General features: G+C 34.2%; 1 protein-coding gene across 1 annotated transcript; it reads left to right on the plus strand.

Moving 5' to 3' along the window:
- The first annotated feature begins 1,981 nt into the window (after nt 1-1,981).
- LOC107425626 (uncharacterized) lies at nt 1,982-2,986 on the plus strand. The gene has a single exon (XM_016035637.3). It carries the CDS (start codon nt 1,982-1,984, stop codon nt 2,984-2,986), a length of 1,005 nt encoding a protein of 334 aa, XP_015891123.3.
- The last annotated feature ends 12,207 nt before the right edge of the window (nt 2,987-15,193 follow it).

The following is a 15,193-nucleotide window of genomic DNA, read 5'->3' on the forward strand; positions in this document are numbered from 1 at the left end:
AAAGCTAGGACCTCACATCCAGCCTCAATAAAATAAATGACTATAGTAAGGAGATGAAAATATAGCGTGCATATCAATATCCATCAAATCCAATAATGATGGTAAGATAATGACTCACATACAACTCATAATTCTCGAAACCCAATATATCATTAAATAATTTGGTTAAATTCATTAGAAAACAATTCATAATTAGACTACAAAGTAAAAAAATAAAAAAAAAAGTCTAAATGGCCATGTAGGGCTTATTGTTTGAACTAAAAAAATGTGTAAAATGTCTCATAATATTTACTTCGGAGCCAAAATGATATTTACCCATAAATATATTAATTTAACAAACAAATCTGATGAATTTAAAAATTTACGTAAACATGTTCTGCTTAATTCAGAAATAGGTGACATAAATAATTAAATTAATATGGGGCTTTGTGATATAGGTTCGATAATGAAGATTTCTTAAGGAGATATAGAAATAAGAAAATCAAGTTTTTTGGGAGATTTAGTAGGTATGAACTAGTGAGATTCCCTCTGAAATCTCAGAACCACTTAATTTTTCCTCGATTCATAAAGCCATGTTTTTCTATGTTTCTCATTTTAAATAAAAGTTACTTTGATTATAAAAAATATAATTCTATTATAAGGAAAACATTAGTATAGTGTTATGATATAGTGTGGAAACAGTAATGAGTAGTAATAATAGTTTACGTAACTATATCATTTAAAGAATACCATATCACTTAAAAATTTTTTATTTTTCATTTTTAATAAAACACCTAAATGAAAAAGTGACAACTCATTCATTTCGCATAGGACCCATTAAAAATTACCATGAAAATGTTAATTGGATTTTTTAAAATTTAATATGGCAATTAACATGAATGATATGGCTTAACACATAGGATGTCCTCATAATAAATTGCCTATCTAATTTTTATTATATCATAATTCTATAAGAATATATTGTGTAACGATATTAGGAATTGAATTTTGAAACATGCAGGCATGCATATGGATGCAGGAGGACAATGTCTCTGTGAAACGCACTCTTGGTTGAAATTGAAGAAAATAGACGTATCTCGTGCAGAATATTTTGTTCCTTTTGCAAATATGTTAAAATAGGCAAAATAATATATTTGCCATCCAGCTTATTTTGTTCCTTTTGCAAATATGTTAAAATAGGCAAAATAATATATTTTCCATCCAGCTCATTTTGTTCCTTTTGCAAATATATATGGCAAGTAGAATAAGTTGGATGGTATTGCCTAGTAGAATAAAAGTGTAGATATATATTTATATTATATAGAAATATAATAATTAATGTGATGATTATTAGAGATAATTTTGCTCACACAAATCTGATAGCCAAAAAATAAATAAAAAATACCGAAGACCTCCCACGTATTGACCATAATTATTTGGACCTCCAAGGTTTGAGCACCATCACTTCAAGCCCTAATTAACAAAAAAGTAGCATTAAAATCTATTATTTCTGGATTGGTTAGGTATATTTATTACAAAAAACCTATATTTAGATATTTTTCAAACAAATATAAGAAAGAACAAATCTTGACCATGAAATAAAATGATAGACACATGTCACTAATCTTCAAAAGTTCGGTGGATTTTAAATATATGGTAAGAGGATTACGATCAGTTTAGAAAGGTGCAATTACAACTAAAAAAGGAACTTTTTTTTTTTTTAATCCTGCATTAACAACTTTCCATTAACTCCCTTATCCAAAGAAAGAAAAATAAAACAAAACAGAAAAAGGACAAAAATCTATTTAAAAAAAAAAAAAAGAAACAAAACAAAAAAACTAACGAAATAACAAAAAACAAAATCACAAAAACAAAAAGTAAATTTAAACGTGATCTCAAACTTTCTTCTCCCATGTATAAAAACCACAACCCACTCCTTTACCAAACTTAAAAATTTATTACACTTCTCCATTTGCCCTTTTGCATGGAGAATCTAGGAGCCATGAAGATCCTGTCAATGGCACTGTTACTTGTCATCTCGACGTTGTTTCTAGTCTCAGAGGCAAAAGCTGCAAGACCATTAATAGGTATAAGTGCTAGGATTGTGACTGATCATTTCAATGGTGATTTAGGTGTCGCACAGTTGAAGAAGAAGGGCTCATTCTTTAAGCCATATTTTTCTAGCAAGAGAGTAACTCCAGGAGGACCAAATCCAGATCATAATTCTTATTCTCTGCCACATTTTGACAGCAAGAGGGTAACTCCTGGAGGACCGAATCCAGATCATAATTCCCTGCCACATTTTGGTAGCAAGAGGGTAACTCCTGGAGGACCGAATCCAGATCATAATTCCTTACCACATTTCGGTAGCAGGAGGGTAACGCCAGGAGGACCAAATCCAGATCATAATACTCTGCCACATTTTGATACCAAGAGGGTAACTCTTGGAGGACCCAATCCAGATCATAATTCCCTATCATATTTTGGTAGCAAGAGAGTAACCCCAGGAGGACCAAATCCAGACCATAATTCTTATTCTCGACCACATTTTGGTAGCAAGAGGGTAACTCCTGGAGGACCGAATCCAGATCATAATTCCTTACCACATTTCGGTAGCAAGAGGGTAACGCCAGGAGGACCAAATCCAGATCATAATACTCTGCCACATTTTGATACCAAGAGGGTAACTTCTGGAGGACCCAATCCAGATCATAATTCCCTATCATATTTTGGTAGCAAGAGAGTAACCCCAGGAGGACCAAATCCAGACCATAATTCTTATTCTCGACCACATTTTGGTAGCAAGAGGGTAACTCCTGGAGGACCAAATCCAGATCATAATTCCCTACCACATTTTGGAAGCAAAAGGGTTACTTCAAGAGGACAAAAACCAGATCAGAATTCTCACTTTCTACCACTTTTTGGAAGCAAAAGAGTAACTCCTGGAGGACCAAATCCAGATCATAATTCTTTTCCATATTTTGGTAAGAAGAGGGTAACTCCATGAAGGGCAGCTCTATGAGGACCAACTGCGTATTATAATTCTTGTTCTCTGCAACAAAAAAGATTGATTTAAGAGTATAGATGATGGATGTTTTAGGATTTTTTACATAAATGCCAGGTTGGGCTAGATCCTATTCACAACGCACCCAATCCCACCCTCATATTATTATTTGGACCATGGTCCATAACTTTAATGTATTTCAAAGTGCATGTATTTGCATTAGTAGCTATATTCAATCAATCAGGAAATTATTAATAATAAATGTATTGAATATTAAAAAGCACTTCTAGTTTTTCATGGAAAAAATAATATATTGATTATCTACTTATCCCAGTTGTATCTTCTTCTACATTTTTTTAAATATATTTTCTATAAAAATGGTGTATTTTTATTTATTTATTAATTTGTTTCTACATCTTAGGTGAGGGATTTGTCTCAACTTTATGTCTTAGAAATAGTAAACGTTGACATTGATATGTTCTTTTAGAAGACTTTGACAATACTAGATTGTCCTCGAACGAACATATGTTAGATTTCTTGTGGACATTGAATATCTTCGAACAATTGAATAGAGGGTCATACTGCAGTGGTTGCACCACACTGTTCTTTTCAAAAAATTGCCATCGGTAATAACCAGTTGGCTATGGGCCTATGGCAAGCAGTTTCAATTTTTAATAAATATGTGACATCCATTATATATGTAATTATGATCAATATTAGCTCAAAAAGAAGCTACTTATTATCCAGTATAATATTATAGTGTAGGTTTATTTATTATATACTTTTGGAAAAATTCGTGGAAATTTGTCATATGTAGTCCTTGAGGGACCAAAAGAATAATATGAAATTACTGTCTAGTTATTTTCTGATTTGGAATTAACATAAATAAAATGCAATATTATATATATATATATATATATATTTACTAACAGTAGTCCAAACTTATTTTGTATTTTTTTCCAAATTTGTTTTAAATAAAAATAATAATATATATATTGTTAACGATGACCCTTTTAAGGCAACACAAAATTTCAAAAAGTCATTGGAAGGTAAAAAAAGGACAATATACAAAGCAATACTTTTAAATTATTTTGAATGTGGGATAAGATTGGATTGCACTTATTCTAATTAAATTTGGTTGTATGTAAGGTTTGTGGTCGATGCTATTTTCATGGTAAATTTTATTTATGTGTTATTTAAAGTTAAAAAAGTAGTTTTATTAAAATTATTTTTATTTTTGTTTGTTTATTTTTTCCTTTATTAGTTTAGAACTTATATTGTTATTTTATTTTGGATTTTATTTTTGTTTGTGTTTTATTTCTTGTGTTCATTTGCTGTTTGTGCATCGTTACTATATATTTTGGTTCTTGATTTATTTATTACATGCTCTGGCATGTTCAAATGATTTGGCTCCTGGTATGTGTCCTTCTCAAGATCCAATGGCTATCCAGGATTGGCTGATGCTTGTTTCAGAGATTTGGCCGATGCTTGTTTCATCGCCAATACTTGATACCAATTGGTCGGCAGACGCATTGAGATCGGCGCCCAAAGCCTGCGGCCGACGTGATGCTAGTTAATCGATTTTCCGGCTGTCACCGGTCGTGTGGTTAGTCCTCCCCTTAGATTTCAACCCCCTGATTCCAAAAATGACCTCCATTTGCCCAAATTCCAAGCCGTTTGTAAGATACATGGAGGGGAGTGTTTGGCTGGAACTTCCCGTTCATTTTCCAACCAATCCTAGCGGCTTTGAGCTCAATGGAGGTTCGTAATGTATTCCTTGTCTCATTAACCTTTTACAGGTACCTCATTTGCGAATTTTGGTTAACGTTTGTGTTAAATCCTCTGGGTACATGTGTGTAAAATACCCTATTAAAATATTAATTTAATCAGTTCTATGTAAAATTGATATTTTAGGAGCATGTGTGAGTCATGGAATCGATCCCATGGGGGATCTTGATTAATTGCATGCTTGAGGTGAGTGACCCACCTTCAAATTATTTTCGGGAGTTAAATTGTGAATTTTTCGTGTAAATTGAATATTTGAAAAGGATATTTTATGTGTTGAATATTTAGTAAATTTATATTTAAAATTTTGATATCAAAATATAATGAATTGTGCATTGAGAAATATTTTGATTTTAAGATATTTACGGATTTGAATTTTATAATGATTATTCGATTTTATTGTTGAAATATTTAAATAATTAAATATTTGAAATTTATGTTTATGTATTTGATATTTAAGAGGAATTTCCATCTAGAATTATATTGCCAATTTATGATAATTTTAAGATACGTTTTGGTGCCAAAAATATACTTGGGAATTAAAAGGAATCGTGGTTTTAAATTCTTTTAATTATTGTTATGTTTATTATTAAATTTATTATAAATGTGTTTGATATTTGAGAGAAATTGATATCTAAAATTTATAATGTCAATTTGTGATTAATTAATATATGTAATGTCACCAATTATGCGAATCCGCCCAAGGCTGCACAACTGAGAACCCGCTGGGGTGCTAACCCGATACGGATGAAGACCGGGCCAATCACTAGGGCTCAGCTAAGAGATTTAAAGAAAACCTTGCTGGCTTATATCTAGGCGGTAATTTATTCTCAAAAGGGCTTATCCATACCTGAAGATAAAAGGCATGTTTTGAGCATACAATTGGTGAAAGCCGATATGAACTCGAATAGTTGTTTTGATGCATTTATAGATTTCGGGAAGCTGATTTGGCATCCTATAAGCATATAGAAGCTGATTTGGAGCTCAAATTGGTCAAAGATTGGTCAAAGTCAACTTCGTCACAAAGCTAGTACTCTAGTTTCCTAATTTGATTTCTACTTTTTGTTTTAGGAAATTACCTTTACTTTTGGTTTTTATTTATTTATTTGCTGGAAAAATAAGTTTAGGAAAGTTATTATTTTATTATTTTCATTTTAAATTAATTAATTTCTAATTCAAAATAAGGGAATTAATTAATCCAAATTAGGTTAGGAAAGGTTGTGAAATTAGGCAATTTCCTAATTGGATTCTATGTTGGCCAAAATTTCCTAATCCTTTTAGGGTTTTATTTTGTTCATTTAAAGCCTATTTAAAGGATTATTTTTAATGAAAAATCAAACTTGAATTTTATAAAGAAAATTATTTGTGAGATTAAATTCTCTTTGCTCTTTTGAACACCTAAAACACCATTAGTGAGTGAGTGTTTTAGTTTAACTTATCAATAGGCCTTTCATCATCTATTGCGGCGTCTTCATTATACACCAAGGTTTCTAATCATAGGTTGGTTAGGGGTTAAGGTGACTATTAGAACTTGAACATAATTAAATCCAGGCTAATATAATGCGGGTTTAGGAGCAGATTGTCTTAGGTTCGTATCATTTGGTATTAAAGCCAAATTTTGTTCAGATTTGATCTATCTTTATTTGCTTTATTTGTTTTTGTGTTAATCTGCAATTTTAGCATCAGGCTAAAGTTGCTTCTATCATCATACACGTTCCGCATCTTTTTTTTTTTTTTTTTTTAAATTCATTCTTAGTTGAATTAGAATTTCCTAGTTTTACTGTATTTTTGCTTCCTAGTTTGTTGGTTGATCTTTTCATCATTGTTCTTGTTAATTTTGGATTTTGTTGATTTTTATTTACTGTTTTAGTCTTAAATATATGCATTCATATATCCAAACAATTTGTATTTTGTTTTGGAGGTCACGGGTTTGGTGATTATTTGGTGTTGGAATTGAAATTTGGTTGCTAATTTTGTTACTCAAGTTGTGTTTGATATTTAGTGGAAAAAAAAAAAAAGAAGAAGAATAGCCGAATATAAAATGAAAAAAATCGGTTTGTTGAATTTGGTGTTGAAATTTGTTGCTTGAAATTTCTTGGAGCCGCTACTTTGTTGATTATATGTTCAATATTTGGAGTTTCTAGAGATTTATTTATATTGCTGAATATTTGAATTTTGGGTGCTTAAATTATTTGGCTAGTAGTGGCCGAGATCTCATCAAAAAATAGCCAATCATATTACTGCTTCAGTATCTCACATTTCCTCAAAGTCAAAATATAATTCATATGCACATTTATTTTATTCTATCCAAAATTTCTTATTAAAATTTCAAATAGAATTTTATTAAATATTCACTACATAAAATATAATTTCCAAATGTGCAAATGACATAAAATATATATAATCTAACACCCGGAAATAAATTTGAAGGTGGATCACTCACCTTGAGCATGCATAATTAAGATCCGCCACATGATCATTTCCACAACTCATATGTGCTCCTAAAACATCAAGGTTACACAAAACTGATTAAATTAATATTTTAATTGGATAAATTATACACGGTTACTTGGGGGAGCTAATACAAACAGTATCCAAAATTCACAAACAATATACCAAAATGAAGCTTATGAAATGAGGATCACGGATTGAGTCCTAGCTCCCGGAGCTTGGACCTGTGGTGGCTGGAATATCGCCGAAAAGGTCTCAAATTTAATATGCTCAAATCTCTCAATCCGTCAAGAATTGGGGAAAAAGGACCTTGAATTTGGATTTAGAGAAGTCAAATTAGTGGGAAAGGGTGGGAGGTGTCATTGGAAACTCGCTAGAGGTGTCACTGGAATCCACCACCATCCAATGGCCACTGGCCGTGAAAATTGGTGGAGAGGTAGATCGGAGGATGAGTAAGCTAATGGGACTGGCAGTTAAGAAAATAGAGGTCTGGTTTGTGAGAAATTAGTGGTGGAAGCAAATGGCATTGTCGCCCAGAAATGCCTCGATCTGGGTGCATTGCCAGCGATCTGGCCGTGAAAATTAGGTGGTTGACAAGTTTTCAGATGGGCTCCCTAGGGGTGTGGCATGTGTGGTGTTTGGGTGGCCAAAGAGTGGCCAACTGGTGGTGCCCGGTGGCCCGTTCTCTCACCTTTTTCTCTTCTTTTTTTTTTACCACCTCAACCCCCCTTCACCCAATCAAAATGCCTCCCGTGGGTGCCACTGTGCATTCATAGGTTTGCCAGATTTTGACAGTTGGGGACACTGCTCACACACACTCAGAGATCAATGAATAGTAACTACTCTCTGAAAAAACTTTATGGGTCCATACCTTTCAAACTGTTAGAGAATCATGGCAAATTGTTAGCCATAAACAAGCCAAACACGAGACCAAGCCTAATGCCTTGGCCGAGAATCATTTTGTGCTGTATTCTAGGCTTGTTAAGTTGATGCACAAAGACACCAAAATGTGTTATGTGATATGTATTAGCCAAATTATAAGTTAAGAAAATGAAGCACCTTGATGACATGGAACCAAACCATTCGGCGTCTCTCTCATCCAATGCATGGAAGGTCATGTGTCATCATGCATGAGGACTACTTCAACACGAAGCACCTAATAAGGCAGCAACACTTGTCAATAAACCATTAAGCATGTGGCAAAGTTATTTTACACATGTGTTTTGCTTCTCCATGAAGGACTTTACACATGTATTTTGCTTCTCCATGAAGGACTTATTTTGTATTGGTGTTTAGAATCAGCCATGGTGTGCTTCCACACCTATTTTGTATGCTATAAGTATGTATTACATCTAAATGAATATTGTATTGAATTTTGGAGAAAATACCTTAATTTCCACTTTGAAACCAAGGGAAACACAAATCGGCCAAAACTGGAAAATTTTCTTGCAGCTTAACCATTGCAAGCCGAGAACATCTAAACTCCAAATCAATTTCCAAACAAAAAACCTTGTTCTATTTAGATTAACATTGCCCTAATCCTATCTTGGTATCAGAGCCAGGTTTCTATAAATCCTTGTTCAAAAGCAATTGGAAAATACACAAAACACAAACCGTTTTCAAATGTCATCCTCACACTTTTCAGCATCTTCACCTCCTATCTCTGATGGCCAAAACTATCCTATTTGGGTAATTAAAATGAGAGCCTACGATGTGATTCCGCCCCAGGCCGCTCAACCAATAACCCGCTGGGGTGCTGACTCGACACGGATGAAGACTAGGCCAATCAAAAGAGCTCAAATTAAGAGATTTAAGGGCAACCTGGGAGTATTTATACAGAGGGTAATCAATCTCAACAGAGCTTGTCCATACTTGAAGATACAAAGCCTATTCGAAGCATCCAAGTGGTGGAAGCCGATACAGACCCGGGTGGCGGTTTTGGTACATTTTTGGAGTCTGGGAAGCATGAAATGGTTCCAATGCTTTATGGGTTCAATACATATGACTAATAGGTCATGGAATCAAGTTAAAGCAGCCTCAAATGCAATCAAAAAGGGCTTGTATGGACAGCATCAACAATTTGGCCGAATTTGCTGTATTGCTTGCTGGCTTTACTGTATTTTACTGTATTAGCCTTTTCTTATTTTTCCACGCATGGGCAACGTGTGGGACTTCATATTCAGCTTATTTGGCATCCTAAAAAGAATCTAGAAGCTGATTTGAAGCTCAAAGAGGTCAAAGATTGATCAAAGTCAACTTGATCAAAAAGGCTAGCATTTTTAGTTTCCTAATTTGTTTTTACTTTTTGTTTTAGGAAACTACCATTACTTTTTGGCTTTTATTTATTTATTTTCTGGAAAAATAACTTTAGGAAGGTTTTTATTTTATTCTTTCCATTGTAAATTAATTAATTCCTAATTTAATATAAAGGAATTAATTAATCAAACTTAGATTAGGAAAGGAAGTATAGTTTCAGCCAACTAGGTTTCTTTATGTGTGGTGGCTGGTTTTCTTTATGTTCTAAGGTTTTATTTTGTTGCTTTGTAGCCTATTTAAAGGCTTAGTTATCAATAAGAAAAAAACTTTAAAACTTTGATTTGATTAAGAAAATACTTGTGAGATTAATTATCTCTTTGTTCTTTGAGAACACCTAAAACACCATTAGAGAATTGGTTGTTTTAGCTTGACTTATCAATAGGTTTTCCATCCCCTATTGTGGCGTCTACATTATACCAAGGTTTCTAACCACAGGTTGGTTAGGGGTTGAGGTCCATTCCATTAGAACTTGAACTTAATTAAGATCCGGGCTAATATAATACGGGTTTAGGAGCAGGTCGTCCTAGGTTCGTATCATTTGGTATCAGAGCTAAATTTTGTTCAGGTTTGATCTATCTTTATTTGCTTTATTTGTTTTTGTGTTATTCTGCAATTTTAGCATTAGGTTAAGGTTGCATCCATCCCATACACGTTCTGCATCTTTAAAAAAAAAAAAAAAAAATATTCATTCCTAGTTGAATTAGGTTTCCTAGTTTTATCGTATTTTTGTTTCCTAACTTGTTGGTTGTCTTTTATCATTGTTCTTGATAATTTTGGTTTTTGTTGATTTTCCTTTGCTGTTTTAGTCTTAGAAATTTGCATTCCTATATTCAAAAAAAAAAAAAAAAAAGTGTTTGCGGCAACATTAAAAAAAAAAAAAAAAACTGTACATTTGTGTTTATTTGGAGGTCACGGGTTTGGTGTTTGTTTTGGAGTTGGAATTGCAATTTTGGTAATTATTCTTGCTACTGCAGTTGTTTATGTTCTGTGAGTGAAAAAAAAAAAAAAAAAGAAGAAGAGGTAAATCCGAATAAAAAAAGAAAAAAAAAATAGAAAAATATTTCGGTTTGTTGGAGTTTGATTTGTTTGCTGGAAATTTGTTGGAGCTGCTGGTTTTTGATTATTTATTCAATATTTGAGTTGCTGGGAAATTATTGTTGCTGCTGGATATTTGGATTTTGGGTGTTTAAATTTTTTTGGATTAATATTAGTTAAAGGAATTGATACAAAACTTGAATTACAAGAACAACAACCAACACTTTTCTATATTTTTGTTCTCTTTGATTCTTGTTCGTATTTGAATTTCTTTTTCTGGACTTTTATTCTTGAACTCATAATCTACTACCATCTGGTGCAGTTTTCAAAAATTCCAACGTTTTCCCATTATTTTGTGTTTTTTTTGTCTAGAAAGCCGAAAAATTAGGATTCGTTGGATTCTTTCGGTATTGCCTACTTTTTGCTACTGTTTTGTTGATAAGTTTAATTAAAACATACTAGTGATCTAATTGCTGTTTTTGTGGGTGTTTTAATTAGAACTTTGAGATAATTCATTGAGTGGAAAAAGGCAAGAGTGTGTGAGCTTAAAAGAGGGTAAAAGCCGAAACTAGTGTGCAAACACGAGTGTCGAGACCTTGTTTGAGTGAAACACGTGAGGGAGTGAATATTGTGAGGATTTATTTTATTTTTGCAGTATTTTACTAACATGGCAGATTTTAGAATAAGAAGAGGGGATCCACCTTTGAGGATCAATGAGGAAGAGTCCGTAGCATTCCATGGCGATGACCGAGCTACCGGGAGTGGAGACCAAGTGGACATGAGAGCTGTTTTGGAATCAATACAGCGGGTTAGTGCTCAAGTTGAGCATGTAAATCAAAGAGTGGGAAGACTAGAAGCCTCACAAGGAAGGCCGAATACAAGAAATAGGCAAGAATTCCATGGAGGACGAGGCCAAGGACGAGGAGGTCGCGAGAGGCCGAGAGAGGAATTTGATGAAGAGCCATTCGGTGGAGACTTTGAGGAAGGTATGGACGAAACCTTTGCTGTCCAAGATAGAGCTGGCCATGGGAGATATAGGAGGGAAGAAACAGATGACAATCTTAGCAATATCAAGATCAACATCCCACCATTCATGGGAAAAAGTGACCCCGAAGCATATTTGGAGTGGGAAGAAAAAATGGAGATGATATTTGACCGCCATAATTATTTAGAGGCTAAGAAGGTGAAATTGGCAGCAATGAGGTTTGGCCATTATGCACTCCAATGGTGGACCAATGAGCAAAACACCCGAAGGAGAGTTGGTGATGACTTGATTACTACATGGCGACAAATGAAAGGAGCCATGCGGAAGCGATTCGTACCATCACACTATCATAGGTTGCTGCATCAAAGACTTCAATCTTTATCTCAAGGACATGGATACGTGGAGGATTATTACGAGGAGATGAAGATGCTTATGATGAGATTGAACTTGAATGAAGATAGGGAAGCAACCATGGCAAGGTTTCTTGATGGTTTGAATTGTGAAATAGCCAATCAACTAGAATTGCAACAATATGTGGAATTGGAGGAGATGTTGCATGTGGCTATTAAATTAGAGCATCAATTCAAGAGGAGGGGTGTAAGATCATGGTTTGGAGGTGTTTCCAACAGTGGAAGGTCCAATTCAAGTGGCTGGAAAAACAATTCCACTTATGAAAACAAGTTGAAGCCGAAATTAGGAGAAGAAACTACCAACCGGCCAAGAAGGGAGGTCAAGACCGAATCTGTCCAAGCACTTAGAGGTGAGATAAAATCTGATCCTAAACCTCAAAAATCCAGAGAAATAATTTGTTTTAAGTGCCAAGGAAGAGGACACATAGCCAGCCAATGCCCAAATAGAAGAATCATGGTATTAAAGGGTGATGGTGAGCTGGAATCTGCGAGTGAAGAAAGTGGGGCTGAAACCGAGCAAGAGGAGGATTGCAATGAAGATGAAGCCGAACCTGTAGATACATCTAATGCCGAGTTGAGCTTGGTTTCAAGGAGAGTACTTGCTGTCTACAAAGATGAAGAGCAGATACAAAGAGAAAACATCTTCCACACTCGCTGCGAAATACAAGGTAAAATTTGTAGCATGATTATAGATAGTGGGAGTTGTACTAATGTGATAAGTAATCTTGTAGTTGATAAATTAGGCTTGAAAACAATTAAACATCCAGAACCTTATAGATTACAATGGCTTAATGATAGTGGTGAGATGAAAGTAAACAAACAAGCCAAAGTAAAATTTAATATAGGTAGATATGAGGATGTAGTTTTATGTGATATTGTACCCATGATTGCTGGACATATACTATTAGGTAGACCATGGCAATTTGATAAAGATGCTACTTATTTTGGTCGAGAAAATAATATTATTTTCAGGTTTAAAGAGAAGAAGGTCAAGCTGGAACCATTATCTCCTAAAGAGGTTTACAAAGACCAATTACAAATGCAACAAAGGAGAGAAGCCGAAAAGCTAAAAAAAAAAGCAAGTATGGCACCAACGGCTTCACCATCCTTTCAAGAAGGTAAGAATGAGGTTGCTGGTCAAGGTAAGGTTTCTAAGGCTCATATTGAGTGGAAAGATCAAGGAAAAGTCGAAAGAGAGGGGAAAGAAAGTGGCAAACCCGAGAGCTTGGAGAAGGAAGGGAAATCCGAAGGTTTGCACCAATCCAAGGGGGAAAAAGAAAAAGAAAGAAAAGAAAGGTCAAGTAGCAACTTTTATTTGAGTTTAGGGGATATTAATAAGGTTATTGAGTGTAAGAAACCTTGGCTGGTCATGATTTATAAAGAAAATTATTTTAATGATCAAACTAACTTTGAAGAACTTGAATTGCGAAGTTCAATGATTTCTCTTTTGAAGGAATTTGGAGATGTCTTCCTAAATGAAATTCCAAGTGGACTACCATCCAATCAAGAGGGACAAGGTGAGCTTGCTATCCAAGGTAAGTCTTCTAATACTCAGGTTGTGTGGAAAGATTTTAATAAAACCAAGAGTGAAAAATTTGGTGCAAAAGCCGAGAGTGAGGAAGGTGAGATGGCATTAAGTGAGAAAGGAAAAGGAAAACAAGAAAGGAAGAATATAAATTTTTATCTTAGCATTGGTGATGTTAATAAAGTAATTATGAATAAGAAATCATTGCTGACCATGAATTTTAAAGATACTTATTTAAAGATGTCTTTATTGCATAGAACTTTATCTGCATTGTTGAGAGCTTTACTTAGTGGCAATTTGAAAATTTGGGAAATATTGTTTGCTAACTTTAAAAAGTGTAATTTTTACCATAATGAGCATGTATTTCTAGATTTTGTTGTAATAGTATTTGACCCAGGAGAATTGGTTTGGTTGCACTTACGAAAGGAAAGGTTTCCTAAACAAAGAAAATCAAAGCTCATGCCGCCTATGGATGGACTTTTTCAAGTTTTGGAGCCGAATAATAAGAATGCCTACAAGCTTGATTTACCGGGTGAGTATAACATGAGTGCTGCATTTAATGTTGCTGATTTAACTCCTTTTGCTGCAGGTGATGATCTTGATTTGAGGACAAATCCTTTTCAAGAGGAGGGGAATGATGTGATTCCGCCCGAGGCCGCTCAACCAATAACCCGCTGGGGTGCTGACTCGACACGGATGAAGACTAGGCCAATCAAAAGAGCTCAAATTAAGAGATTTAAGGGCAAACTGGGAGTATTTATACAGAGGGTAATCAATCTCAACAGAGCTTGTCCATACTTGAAGATACAAAGCCTATTCGAAGCATCCAAGTGGTGGAAGCCGATATGGACCCAGGTGGCGGTTTTGGTACATTTTTGGAGTCCGGGAAGCATGAAATGGTTCCAATGCTTTATGGGTTCAATACATATGCCTAATAGGTCATGGAATCAAGTTAAAGCAGCCTCAAATGCAATCAAAAAGGGCTTGTACGGACAGCATCAACAATTTGGCCGAATTTGCTGTATTGCTTGCTGGCTTTACTGTATTAGCCTTTTCTTATTTTTCCAAGCATGGGCAACGTGTGGGACTTCATATTCAGCTTATTTGGCATCCTAAAAAGAATCTGTAAGCTGATTTGGAGCTCAAAGAGGTCAAAGATTGATCAAAGTCAACTTGATCAAAAGGCTAGCATTTTTAGTTTCCTAATTTGTTTTTACTTTTTGTTTTAGGAAACTACCATTACTTTTTGGCTTTTATTTATTTATTTTCTGGAAAAATAACTTTAGGAAGGTTTTTATTTTATTCTTTCCATTGTAAATTAATTAATTCCTAATTTAATATAAAGGAATTAATTAATCAAACTTAGATTAGGAAAGGAAGTATAGTTTCAGCCAACTAGGTTTCTTTATGTGTGGTGGCTGGTTTTCTTTATGTTCTAGGGTTTTATTTTGTGGCTTTGTAGCCTATTTAAAGGCTTAGTTATCAATAAGAAAACAACTTTGATTTGATTAAGAAAATACTTGTGAGATTAATTATCTCTTTGTTCTTTGAGAACACCTAAAACACCATTAGAGAATTGGTTGTTTTAGCTTGACTTATCAATAGGTTTTCCATCCCCTATTGTGGCGTCTAAATTATACCAAGGTTTCTAACCACAAGTTGGTTAGGGGTTGAGGTCATTCCATTAGAACTTGAACTTAATT

This window comes from Ziziphus jujuba, chromosome 7 (genome assembly GCF_031755915.1).
Source record: "Ziziphus jujuba cultivar Dongzao chromosome 7, ASM3175591v1".
NCBI lineage: Eukaryota > Viridiplantae > Streptophyta > Magnoliopsida > Rosales > Rhamnaceae > Ziziphus > Ziziphus jujuba.